This window comes from Melospiza georgiana, chromosome 10 (genome assembly GCF_028018845.1).
Source record: "Melospiza georgiana isolate bMelGeo1 chromosome 10, bMelGeo1.pri, whole genome shotgun sequence".
Taxonomy (NCBI): Eukaryota; Metazoa; Chordata; class Aves; order Passeriformes; family Passerellidae; genus Melospiza; species Melospiza georgiana.
In genome coordinates, this window is record NC_080439.1 from 3549247 (window position 1) to 3562727 (window position 13481).

Below are 13481 nucleotides of genomic sequence, written 5' to 3' on the forward strand. Positions count from 1 at the left end.
TCAGGGAATGGACTAATTGACCCTTATTTCCAACGACCCCATGTTGATTTTTAAGGTAATGGTGTCAACATGTCAATCAAATGCTATTTACAGTAGGCCAGCGTTGCTGAAGAGGTGCAGAAACTGCTTATGTGGTACTTCTGGAAATACAGTTTTTTATGATTCTGTCTTAGACCTTCACCTGTTTACTTAAACTCTTCTTGATCTTTGTCCATCATTGTCCATCATTTTCAGCTGGAACTTTGCAGCAGTGTTCTCAAGCTGGTTTAATGCTTGTTTGCCTCTTCATTTGACTGAATGTAATCCTCTAAAATCCCCTGAAATATGGAATGATGCCTGCTTAGCTTTGGAAAACATATCAGCAGGAGCTCACATCATTTTTCTGGGAGGTTTTATGAGAAGATGCTATGGAAAGTTTAGGTGAGCACAAGGAAGAACAAGGCACAATGTTTTCCCCCTTCCCTGGAAGTGTCCAAGGCCAGGCTGGACAAAGCTTGGAGCAACCTGGGATAGTGGGAGATGTCCCTGAACATGGCCAGGGTTGGAATGAGAGGAGCTTTAGGGTCCTGTCCAGCCCAAACCATTCTGTGATTCTATGTTTGTATGGCAAGGGGCACAGAAAATGCAGCACAAATTCCTCTCTCTTCTAAAGTTTTCTCTTTAAGCTCTCTGTGCTATCCATGGTTGAAAATGTAATGGTGATGAAGAATGTGTCTGTTTTCCACTCATGTCAGTTTTACCTGCTTGTACCCCCAAGAACAATAGGATTAAAGGCTTGATGCAAAAGGAAATGTTCATAGAGCAAGTTTTTATAAAAGCCAAAAGTTTGACCAGCAGTTCCTACTAGCTCGGATGTGTTATCTAACCCTAATTCTTCCTCTATATTTTTCTCCTGGCCTCAATAAAACAGCCATGTCACAAATCACTCTAATTAACCAGGACTTCAGAAGCAGAGACTACAGAGGCAGTGCCTGCAGGAGCTTGGAAAAGCACCATAAAATTCCACTTTTCAAATTCCTCTTTTCTTTGCTGCCAAAACGAAGTAAACAACAACCCAGCCCGCGCTGCCTGCATTCTGGATGAGCCCTGCAGGAGAACCAGGCTCTCTTGCAATCCTCCCTCACCGTGTCCCTCCCTTCCTTCTGCAGACGTGGACGAGTGTGAGGTGCTGAACGGGGGCTGCCAGCAGGGCTGTGCCAACACACAGGGCTCCTTCCAGTGCCAGTGCCAGCCGGGGTTCCGGCTCCACGCCGACGGCCGCACCTGCCTCGGTAAGGAACCCTCTCATCTAACTGCAAAGCCTTCTGACTCTCCAATCTGAGCTCTCACTAAATATCATTACCCTCTCTGGTTCAAACACCCTGTGAGGGTTCAGGTATTGCCAAAATTACTCTTTATTTGTTTTTTTTTGTTGAAAGAACCTCCCTTTCAACACTGCAGCTCCATGCCAAGGGCCGCACCCGCCTCGGTAAGGAACCCTCTCATCCTCCCAACATCTGGCAAAGCCTTCTGACTCTCCAATCTGAATTTTTACAAAATATTGTTACCCATTCTGGTTCAAGCAGCCTGTGAGGGTTCAGGTATTGCCAAAATTACTCTTTATTTTGTTTATTTTTGGGGTTTTTTTTGTTGAAAGAACCCCCCTTTCAACACTGCAGCTCTACGCCGACGGCTGCACCTGCCTCGGTAAGGAACCCCCTCTCATCCTCCAACTCTGACTTTTCTCTAACTGCAAAATCTTCTAGACTCTCCACTCTGAGTTTTCACTAAATATATTACCCACTCTGGTTCAAGCAGCCTGTGAGGATACAGGTATAGCCAAAATTACTCTTTATTTTTTTTTTCATTTTTTTGGTTTTTGATGGTGTGTCATGTTGGCGAAAATTCTTTTGCAGGAGGCACTGAAGAGCTTAGGGTGTCTTCATTTCAAATGACATTTTTTAAATTCTCAGTGTTTTTTCTTTGTGGCACATCCCAGCACTGCTCTGGGACTTGGTGAGTTTAGAGGTTGTGTCCAGGGTAAATGATTGTGATTTACAGGGTGGAGTGACCCTGTGTGTGCTCGTGTCCATGAGAGCACCATGGAGCTCAGCCATGACCTGTTTATGTGGAGAGAATTGCATTGCCTGTTTATGTGGAGAGAATTGCAAAAATAAACTCTGTGTTTCTTAGGTTGGACTCTAAAATCTGAAACAAGGCACACCTGAGTTAATTCTGCTTGTTGTTAAAAACAATAATATGAAATACACAGTTTTCCCATTGTGTTTAAATCAGTACAAAAGTCAAATTTTTGCATTCTGCAGAAAGGATTAAAATGTTCTTTCATCTGGGAAGAAGAAAAGGGCACCCTTTGTTTAAATTTTTAATCCTGATTTGAGGTAATATGGGAAGAGCAGTTAAGTACAGTCAGACCACATCTGCAGAATAAGTTCACTCACAGTTTGGGCATTGCCTCAGTTCCTGCACAAAGTCCCTTGGTTGTGCTGAACTTCAGCCAGGGATGTCATCAGTCATTGCTGGAATTATCACAATAACACATTCCCTAATGCCACCAGGACACAGGAGGTACCAGTGCTCAAACTGTGGGAATAATGGATATTTTTTTTTTTATTTTAAAACTTATTATTTTAGGTTTTTTGTGTTTATCACATACAGAGACTTTCAGTGTTTTGTAATTAAGTGCAATTAAAAATGTGATGAAGTCTCAGATTATCTTAGTTGGTGAAGGAGTGGACAAGGGAACACCATAGTGAGAGGGGAAAAAATCATGTAAAAGCAGAGTGATTCATAATTAACTAGAAGCAATTGTGGTTTTCTTTGGATTAAAAGAGAAATTAATCTTGCTCAGATCAGATCTGACTAGGGAAGACCCAGAAGTGAAAGATGTGTTGTTTGAGCTGCATTACTCCCTCTGAATAGTCCCATTTGTGGTGGAGAGGGATTTTTATATGAAAAGGAGACTAAAGGGACTTTGGGGGGAAAAAAGAGAAAAAGAACTGTGTGATAAAGGCAAAAAGTAGATGTTAATGGCAATTAAATGAATTTACTTGTGTAATATGTAAAATTTTCTGTGGACACAAAATAATTAGGTTTTTTTCTTGCCTCACATAATCAGCAAGCTCAGTTTGGCTTTGTCCAAGCTGTGAACAATACCAGAGAACAAGTTTTCATTTTGTAAATGTAAATATTCTCAAGAAGTTATTCAAAGTACTTCATACAGTGACCAACTTTGTTTGCAATGTCTCAGAAACTATCAAGGACAAACAAAAATAAATCCTGAGATGGGAGGCAGGAGTTAGAGAGAGAGCTCTGCTATCATAATAATGGATGTACAAGATACTGAGGGAGGATATTGAGCCCTGTTCCAGCTGTTTAGACAAGACACCAAAACAAATGGATACAATAAGCTCTCATGCATTGGAGAACAAGACAGTTACTAATTGATGAGGACGGGGAGAAGCATTCCATATAAATCAGGAGTGCCCAGGATCAGGACCTGGGCTGTAGCTGCTTGCTGGGGATGGAGGGTTTGCCCCTTGTGCAGCACCAGGCTGCACATTCAGCTTTCATCACTCATCTGATGAGCAGCAAACCACAAATGCCCCTCTCCTGTGACCCAGTGCAGCTCAGCAGAACACCCAGCATCTCAAACAGGCTTGGGTTAGCAGTGCTATTTATTCCATGGGTACTTCAGAGGATGTAAGGATCTCTCCTGCATGCTGAGAAAGAAAAGGGACCCCATTCTGGCACTGAGCTGTTTATGGAAGGTGATTATCTCAGCTGCAGAAATAAGAAACAAGAGTCCCTCCAGACAGGCTTTTCAGAGGAGCCCAGCCCAGATTGCTGTTAGGTTCATTCTTTCCACGTCCTGCTTTTCTTTTTTGGCAACCCTGTGTTTGTGGGAACAAAAGTGCCAAAATCATTTGAGGGGAAGCAGATTTTGCAGCCTGGATGGCTTGGAAATCTCCCATACATAAGGAAGTGGATCTATCATCTTAAAAGATATTCAGCTTACATCTGAAGACTCAAAAACCTGGGATGAGATACTTCCTCATGTGATCATGGAATATTACTGAGTATATTACACAAGTTTTGCAGTAAATCTGCCCTCCTGCCACATCAGCACAGGGTGTTTGGGATCCTGACTTGTTGCTGGTGGTCCATCCCTCCTCTGCCAGTATGAGCCTTAAAATACGTGGGGAGAGGAAATCTGCTTTTGCCATTCTTCCTGCTCTCATTGGAAGCTTCTGCTCATACTCTAAGGCAGAGAACTCCACTCATACTCTGCTCAGAGTGGGTTGTCTTGTTCAGTAATGACCAGTGTGTGAGAGTAAACTATTTAATTTCTGCATCCTTTGATGCTACCCAGTACTCTCTGCCATAATAAAATCCCATCTCTTTCAATGCTCCTTTTCTTCTTTCAGCTTTTTGGTCCTACAAATTTTGCTCAGCATTGAATTAATTTATAAACACACGTGCCAGACCAAATATTCACTGCAACCCTGTCCAAGTTTTTTGTTTGCTTTGTTTGTAATGCCTTGATTATGTTAATGCAATGAGTTTGACTTCGCTGGAGTTTAACCAGCTGGTATCTGAAAAGCTGAAACTCAGAAAGAACATATTTATTGTGGTGTCAGGCTGCGGGTTTGGACTGTTGTAGATTCATTGTCTTCGGTGGAATTTATTCCTGTTTGAACTCCTAGAAGTGGAAACAGGGCACAGCCATTAGACCCTGATTCATCTCTGGTGCCAGCTGTTACCTTTGATGTCTGCTTTATGTAGAGAAGCTGTTGAGATGCAGGTTTTTTATGGAGATTTTAGCACACTAAGGCTCTTCTATATTGAGAAAGCAACAAAGAAAACGTCTCTACTACTCTATAATCTGTGTTTTCCAATGTAAATATAAGCCCTGCATGTCTGAAGTTACATTTCTTGTCATTACCAAGGTTGGATTTAAGGTTATGTGAAACACAGGTTGGAAGAGATTGCATGTTCTAACCCCATGGTGTCTATGCATGTGTCTAACTATGGCTTCAGAGCTAGCTCTTTGTAAAAGTATCACCTTTATTATAAAAAATAATGGGTTTAGAAATGTGTATTTCTTAACTGTTATCACCCAGGGGCCTACAAGAGAGCTGGAGAGGGAGTTTTTACAAGGGCATATTGTGACAGGACAAGGCAAAAAGGCTTTGAATTGACAGAAACAGGGTTAGACTGGCTATTAGGAAGGAATTGTTCCCTGTGAGGGTGAGGAGGCCCTGGCACAGAGCAGCTGTGGCTGCCCCTGGATCCATGGAAGTGTCCAAGGCCAGGCTGGAACAAGCTGGGACAGTGGGAGTGTCCTGCCCATGGCAGGGGATGGAATGAGATGATCTTTGGGATAAACCCAAACCATTCTGTGATCCTTGTGTTTCTCACCTACTGTCTCCCACCACTGCCCCCCTTCCCAGATACCCCCTCCGTCTCTTGGCATCACCTGGCATCACCCCCAGCCTGTCTGGAATCCACATCAGGGCTGGGTTCCTACCAAATTCCGAGAGTAAATCTTTGAAAAATGAATGTCAGGCCATATTTCTGCCTGTGCAGGTGCCCATCCCTCCAGCCACAGCCCCTTGGTGACAGCTGGAGCCATCTCCAGGAGGTGCCAAGTCTCTCTGTGCCTGGCAGCCACCAGCACAGCCCTGCCCTGTCCCTGGGGCTCTTCTCCTTCAGTCTGGCACCTCCTCTCAGGGATCCAGCCTGGTGACAACCCTGCCCTGCCTGCTCCAGAGCAACCCCTGGCAGCTGGCACAGCCACACGCCAAACTGGGGCTCGTGGCTTTCACACCTGTCCCCTCCCACCTTCAGAGCCTCCCAAACCCCTCGCCGTGACAGGTTGCTGTTATCTCCCCGTCGCAGCCAGATTGGCTCCTGCCCAGAAACTGAGGGAGAAAACGGCACTTTTAAAAGCCAACGTGTATATTCTGTCACTTGGATTTAAGATGTTTTTCGTCTCCTGAAATATTTTCATCTTATTTGAATATTCTTGCTGAAAAACAGGTTTTTGGATGCAAATGTGCAGGGAGCCCAGAGTGTGTGGGGTGTGCTGGAGCTGCTTTCAGGGCCTGCCTGTGGCAGGGCAGGAGGCTCCTGGGCACAGGTGGGGATCAGAAGCCAGGGTCAGGTTTCTGGGCTCTGAGGTGCCTCCTGCTGTGTGTGCAGCCAGGAGAATGTAAAAATTTGCTTTTCTTTTCGCCTTTTTAACACATACTTGACTGCACAAACTCAGTGTGTGCTAATTGGTGGCACAGGGTGAAACGAGTCCTGTAGTGGGTTTTGCAGCTAACATTTACTAATGTCTGTTACAGATACATCAAGAAAGACAAATATTGCTAAAATTATTATGAATAAATAACTATAAAAGCTCTTTGCTGACTTAATTGGGTTCAGAGTTTGGTGCATCCCATGATGGACCAAGTAATCTTTCCAGCTGCCCATAGGGAACACAGAATCCCAGAATGGTTTGGGTTGCAAAGGACCTTAAAGCTCATCCAGCCCCACCACTTCCCACACTTTCCACTACCCCAAATTGTTCCAATCCCCATCCAAACTGGCCTTGGGCACTTCCAGGGATCCAGGAGCAGCCACAGCTGCTCTGGGCAACCTGTGCCAGGGCCTGCCCACCCTCAGAGTCAAGAATTTCTTCCTAATATCCATTTAAATCTCTCCATACTACATCCCTGCTGTGGAAGTCTCAATACAGCCACACACACACACACCCATCAGCACAGCACAATAGCAGAGTCAAACCATCACTCCTATTTTTACATGCAGCCTGTGAATAGGTGTGGGTGTGTGTTAACATGTTTTGTCAGGAGGAGAAATGTTTCTCCAGAGGCCAGGGATATGTGTTGAACTAAAAAGAATATTAATTTGCTGGGGTGAAAGAAGCAGCATCTCTAAAGATGTACAGGGGACCCTCTGTTCCTCTGGTTTGCTGTGTGAGTGTGTTCTGCAGGGCTTGTGGCTCCTGTTATTTGAATTTTTTTTTATTTATGAGGCTGAGGAAATCAGCCTGAACCACAATTACTATTTTTAATCAATGAAAGCAAGGAATAGAAGAAGATAATCAATGAGCAAGTGCCAGCAGGGCTGTTCTTTTGTCCCCTCCTTGCCTTGGTGGATTGGCAGCGCTTTGGTGCTGTCGGATCAAAGGGTGCTGTGCTTCAGTCAGCAGTACAGCCCTCAGATCTCACCTGCCTCTCCCTGGAATCAGGGTTTCACTGGTGTGGGGCTGTGTCAGCAGGCTCTGTGAATCAGGGTTTCACTGGTGTGGGGCTGTGTCAGCAGGCTCTGTGAATCAGGGTTTCACTGGTGTGGGGCTGTGTCAGGCTCTGTGAATTGGGATTTCACTGGTGTGGGATGCTGTCAGGCTCTGTGAATCAGGGTTTCACTGGTGTGGGACACTGCCAGGCTCTGTGAATCAGGGTTTCACTGGAGTGGGACAGTGTCAGGCTCTGTGAATCAGGGTTTCACTGGTGTGGGACAGTGTCAGGCTCTGTGAATCAGGGTTTCACTGGTGTGGGACACTGTCAGGCTCGTGAATCAGGGTTTCACTGGTGTGGGACAGTGTCAGGCTCTGTGAATCAGGGTTTCACTGGTGTGGGACAGTGTCAGGCTCTGTGAATTGGGATTTCACTGGTGTGGGACAGTGTCAGGCTCTGTGAATCAGGGTTTCACTGGTGTAGGACAGTGTCAGGCTCTGTGAATTGGGATTTCACTGGTGTGGGACACTGTCAGGCTCTGTGAATCAGGGTTTCACTGGTGTGGGGCTGTGTCAGGCTCTGGGAGTCAGGGTTTCACTGGTGTGGCATGCTGTCAGCCAGGCTCCCTGAGCACAAGGGAGGGCACAGGAGCAATTCTGAAAGCTGCTCAGCGAGGTTTGCCTGCTTCTGCTGTCATTTATGTATTTAAAATAGGAAATAGGTCCTCCCAGGTTGTTGATGTGCTTTCCTTCCCTGCTTCCTTGGCTCCAGCTGTCAATTCCTGCAGCATTAACAACGGGGGCTGTGAGCAGGACTGTGTTCAGCTCAGTGAGGACCACTACAAGTGCCAGTGCCAGCCAGGCTACCAGCTGAAGGCAGATGCCAAATCCTGTGAAGGTGAGTCCTGTGCTAAAGACACACATTAAAGGCAATTTAACAGACCCCAGGATGGTGGTTTGGGTCACTGTGTTCATTCCTATTTCCAAAAGCAGCTTTGGGAGTTGCTTAATGACAGACTTTTAAATATAACACGTGTTTGAGGTGTGAAGTTCACTTTGAATCACAGCTTTGAACAAGATTTTGGCCTCCTAGATCCCTGGCTGCTCCTTGCACGCACAATGATGGTGATGACATAGGTTAGGAACTTAATTGTGATTTAATTCTAACATTTTATTGCTCATCAAGTTGCATATAGAGTTGGCCTGCATTACATGTTTTATTCTACAAAAAAGTCTTCTCTTTATCTCCTTTTGGCTTATCACAGGCTGATTCATTCATCCTGCCCTTCAGGTTTCTAAGCACCCTCTCAAGCAGAACAGCAATGCTACCTTTGGGTTTGATTGTTGCTTTTCTTTTCTTGTATATCTTAACATATTCATCAGTTTTGAAGGCAACCCCCCCATTCCCCAACACAAGCACACACACACACACACCCTTGAACATGCCAGAGAAAGATAAGGCCAAATTTATGGATTTATTGAGCTGAAATTCCTGTCACAAAACCGTTTCCATATGGCTCCTCTTCTGCTCGGAGATTTTGCACGCTGTGGATGAAGTGTAAGTAAATCCTGCTGTTCAGATGGCTCCCAGCTCCTGCTGGGTGCAGAGAACCCTTTCCCTTTGGTTTGGTTCCCCCCAAATCCTGCCCCAAATGGGGGCTGCACCCCAGGGAGCACCCACAGCCTGCTGGCCTCTCTGTCTCTCATGAGGTGGCCACGTTTTTCCCTGAGATTATCACAGAGCCAGAAAAGGGGAGATCTGGGGAGAAGGAGGTGTCACAGAGCTTCCTCTGCTGTTCCCCATCCCTTTTTCAAACATCTCAGGATGTGTTTGGCAGCTGGCTGTGCAGAGCCTGCACAGGGCTGTGGGGTGGGATTTTGGAGTGGTGGGAGCGTGGTTGGCTCAGAGGGGTCTGAGTGTGATGCCAGGTGGGGTGGGAGTTCTCCTGGAGTGCCCATGGACCATTTTCATGCTCTGTCTCAGCTGGGACCCCTGAAAGGGGAGGTTTTGCCACCACTGTTCACCCCCTCGCATGGTGAGGCTGAAGAGAGTCACCCACTCACCAAAGGCAGTGGTTTGTCACCAGCCTGTGGATACTGAGCACTAGAGAGGGGCAAGGTCAGCCTTGTCTGCAGGTGGGCACCCATTACCTGGTTACCCCAGGGTGTTTGAGCCAAAAGGAATCACTTCAGCTCTCCCCAGGACAGCAGCTCTGCCTGGGGGAAGGAGGATCTGCCTTGTAAGCAGAGCTCAGCTTGCAAAATGAAGACTGAGTAGGATGCTTTTCCCTCCCATAAATACCTGAGTGAATGAATGCCTGGGAGAGAAAAGTGCTAGGTAAGGCCATGGACAAGATTTTTACAGGAACAAATGAGGGTGAAGTGGTCATGAATGCATTTGGGTTGTCAGTTCAGAGATATTTTAAGTAGAAGAGGTGGGAGGAGGTGAGTCTGGATGCATTTTTATTTTCCACCCAAAGCTTGGCTGCTGGGTGGTTTGGATGGAGGAACCATAGTGTCGTGAGAGTGTTTGCCACAGCAGGTGAAGGTGCTGTGCAGATATGGATTCATCCCCGTGGACTTTTGGGAGTTAATACTGCACCCACAGCCCTGCAAAGCCTTGGAGAAACACTCAAGCCTGGCAGTTTTGCTCTTTACCACTTTATATTTTCTCCAGCGTGAAGTCATGGTTGCTGTGAACAAGAAAATTTATTTGATAAAGCCCAAGCCTCTTTTCTTTAGGTGCCCTAGAGGTCGTGGCAGACAGGACTGGAGACCCTGTTGTTTACAGCCCTGTCTGCCCCATCCCTGGCAGTGCCCAAGGCCAGGCTGGATGGGGCTTGGAGCAGCCTGGGATAGTGGAAGGGGTCCCTGCCCATGGCAGGGTGTGGAGCTGGATGAGCTTTAAGGTGCCTTCCAACCCAAACCCTTCTGGGATTCTGTGTCCTGAGGCACCTGGGAAATGAAACCACGCCAGTAAATTTTTCACCATAGTGTTTAACAGCTTGGAGTAGAGCTTTGTAGGATGGAGTCTGTTATCTACTAAAGTTATTAAATGAACCAGTAAGAGGCAAATGTGTGAAAAAAGAACACTAATGAGTTATTTTTGGCTTTTCCTGAAACCTGCTTCTAACAGGAACATACATATCACTGGAAAGCAAGTCAATCACTGACTGCTTCATGTCCTGAAGATCTTTCCCTTACAAACTTACCTCATCCAAGGACTTCCAAGGCTGCTACCTTTATTTGAATTACTATGTTTTACTAACATCCACCATGTAATTTGTTGTTTGCCTGTTGTCATGTCACAGAGCATTACAAGCTTTACTCCGTGCTGTAATCATTCTCAAATTAAAGCTTTAGCTGCTCTGAAAACCTTCATAATATGCAGGTTTAACAGATGCTGTTTGATAGTGATTTCATTTAATTTACCCAAATAGAAAAGGAATCGGCAAATAACTCAATATTTCATATCAGCAAGGAGCGAGTTCTTGCTTGGAGCTAAATCCTTTGTAGACCGCAAATTGTCGAGCTGCAGAGCCAAGTTGTCAGCCTTGGAAGTGTCATGCACGATGAAGTGCTGCTGTTCCTTGGAAACCTATTTGCAACCTATCGTGTCAGAAGTCCAATTTCAGTTCTACATCCCTAACCGTGCTTTTATTTTATATTTTTTAGTTGTTTGGGTTTTTTTTTTTTGTTTAATACTGTCAAGTCAAACTCAGCCCTGCAGACTGGAACGGTTTGTGCGTTGTGTGTTCCTGAAATGGCAGGAGGTGACATGAGGCAGTTTGAGGATGTTCTGTGGCTGCTTCCTCCTTTACCAAATGGTGGCAAAAAATACCACTTGGCTGTACAGAAAAGGGACAAAAAAATGCCCGGTCCCATATTTATTTAAATCCACATGAAGAAGAGGATTTTCTCTCCTGTTCCCTCCTTCTGTGTAGCAGAGCAAAGCAGCCAGGTCAGAGCAAAACTCCTTCAGCCCTTCCCAGGGTTCCTCAAACCCTGACTCCAGTGGTGTTGAACTGATGGTGACTTTCCTGTAGGGCTCTGAAAGAAGTTGGCTTGTACAGAGCAGGGCAAGTGAGGAATATTGCTCATCTGTCTCAAATCAGGCAGTAATTAGTGAAATGCTAAAGCTGAATCAGAGCTGGAATTGTAGGGAAACAAGTATAACTTTCAGAAATTTTAGTCAAAGCTAAACAGAACTGTAGAGGACACATTTTCAAGGTGCCCTCCAAATTTGCCTGTGGAATGTTATTCACCAGAATTTTGGTGTAATGAGTGCTCCAAAGCAAAACCTCAGCCTGGTGCAGAATGTGAGGGCTTAGCCCAAGTCAGACCTGTCTGAACAGTCGTGGTGGGTCTGGTTTGGGGTGTGCCAAGTCTCTGTTTGGGCAGCATGCTTCCAGCAGGCACGTGTTCCAGAAATAAACCCATACAACACAATGAAATCTTCAAGATGGAGGCTTCTGTGGGCACTTCATAAAAGTTTTTCTAAGTACTTGCCACTTAGGGCAGCTTATCCTTGAAAAGGTATGTTATTGTTCAAAAAGAGGAAAAAGCCTTGATGTACAACATGAATGGCATATGTTTATAGACTGAAAGATGTCTTTGGGGGCTCTTCAGTGTTTATTTCCTCTCAAGCCTTTTAAATATTCATTGTTTCGTGGTGAACTCCATCATTGTGTGTGTTTATGGATTCACACATACTGGAGTGCTAATTGCTATTGTTTAGAGAACTCTTGAAATCTGTTCAGGTACAGCAAAATAACAATAAAATGTACTTTTTTTGTCCTACTTCCAATGTAATACAAGCTTGGTTTCCTGCTGTTTAAAGCCTTGTTGCTGCTCTGTGAAAAATGTTGTCCAGCAACAAAAAGCATCCAGAAAAACAGCAGCTTTACTCACCAGATGCTGTCACATTTTTCCCCAGTCTAATCTCTTACAGCTACTTCGTCATTAGTTGTAACAATGGCAGCTAAGACCATTTCCAGTCAAAAAGTGACCTTTCAGTTGACAGTGTGCTCTAATTGGTTTCAGTGATAGACCCCTGCACAAGTGGGAACGGAGGATGCTCACAAATCTGTCAGAATGAGAGAGGAATTGCAAAATGCGAGTGTCATCCAGGGCATTCTATTGCTGCAGACAAAAAGTCCTGTTTAGGTAAGAAACTCTGGACTCTTTATTGTGAAGAATGTTATTAATCAGCGCTCTGCCTTAGTGAGCTGTGAGTGGAAAGGAATATATTAGACAAATGTATGTGTGCATTTTGAAACAGCCTTTCTCTCTGTGATACTCACATCAGCCCACAGTCTTGAAGGACTTTTTTTAGTGATGAAAATGTCTCTGTGATCTCCTAAGTCATGCTTTCTAGCAACTGGATTTGTGAATGCTGTAGTGTTATTCTTGTAGGGTGCCTTTAAAATAATGTCCCAGATACAGCTCCTGGAAAATTGGTTCAAGTAAAACTCTGAACCAGGTCACTGAAAACCTATTTAGAATTCAAAGGGCTTTTTTAGCTGGAGAGCTGTTTCCATATTAATGGAGAAACTACTGTGAAGGAAGAAATCATGATGTGTAAGATTTCCAAAGAGAGGAGCTTAAAAAGTTGAATTCTGAAGTCCTGTGTTTAGTCTGGGGCTGTCAAAAGAATCTGTAGCATTTCTGACCTGAAATTTGGGGGAACTAGAGATCAAAATACCTGCTTTTCTCTTTCAGTGAAATTCTTGGAAGATAGTTTAGCAGTTTTATGAAATAAACAGCATTTGTGGACTTAATGGTGCACAGATTCTTAACAGCCAAGTCAGGATCAAGGTGTGTGTGTGTATATATATATATATATATATATATATACACATACACGTACATACACTAATTTTGCACTCCTCTTTTGAAAACGTGGCCAAAATCTTGCCAATATGTAAATTATTGTCTCAGATAAAGGGTGCTGGGTGCCTTTCAAAATATTTACTTCCTACCCTGAGTATTTTACTTAGTTGCCTGTGAGTCCTTCTGTGAGTAGAATGGCACATCTTAGTGATTCTCTCTTACTGGAATTACTCATGAGTAATTACTGAAAATAAAAACTGTTTTCAAGTAATGTACTGATAATGAGTGGATGGAAACAACAGTGGGTTTAGCAGTAGGGTCAGCCTGTTGTTTGTTTTATCTCAGATACACATTGACATTTCTGTTGATTTATGTATAAACTGAATCACTGAGTTAACTTGCAGTG

General features: G+C 44.5%; 1 protein-coding gene across 1 annotated transcript in view; it reads left to right on the forward strand.

The window, feature by feature from the left end:
* Positions 1-13481, forward strand: part of LOC131087754 (multiple epidermal growth factor-like domains protein 6) — a 192240-nt gene that overhangs the window by 120025 nt on the left and 58734 nt on the right. Inside the window, exons 6-8 of the mRNA XM_058031609.1 lie at positions 1149-1271; positions 8016-8141; positions 12287-12409. Of these exons, the coding sequence (XP_057887592.1) occupies positions 1149-1271; positions 8016-8141; positions 12287-12409 (372 nt within the window). The remainder of the gene's footprint in view (positions 1-1148; positions 1272-8015; positions 8142-12286; positions 12410-13481) is intronic.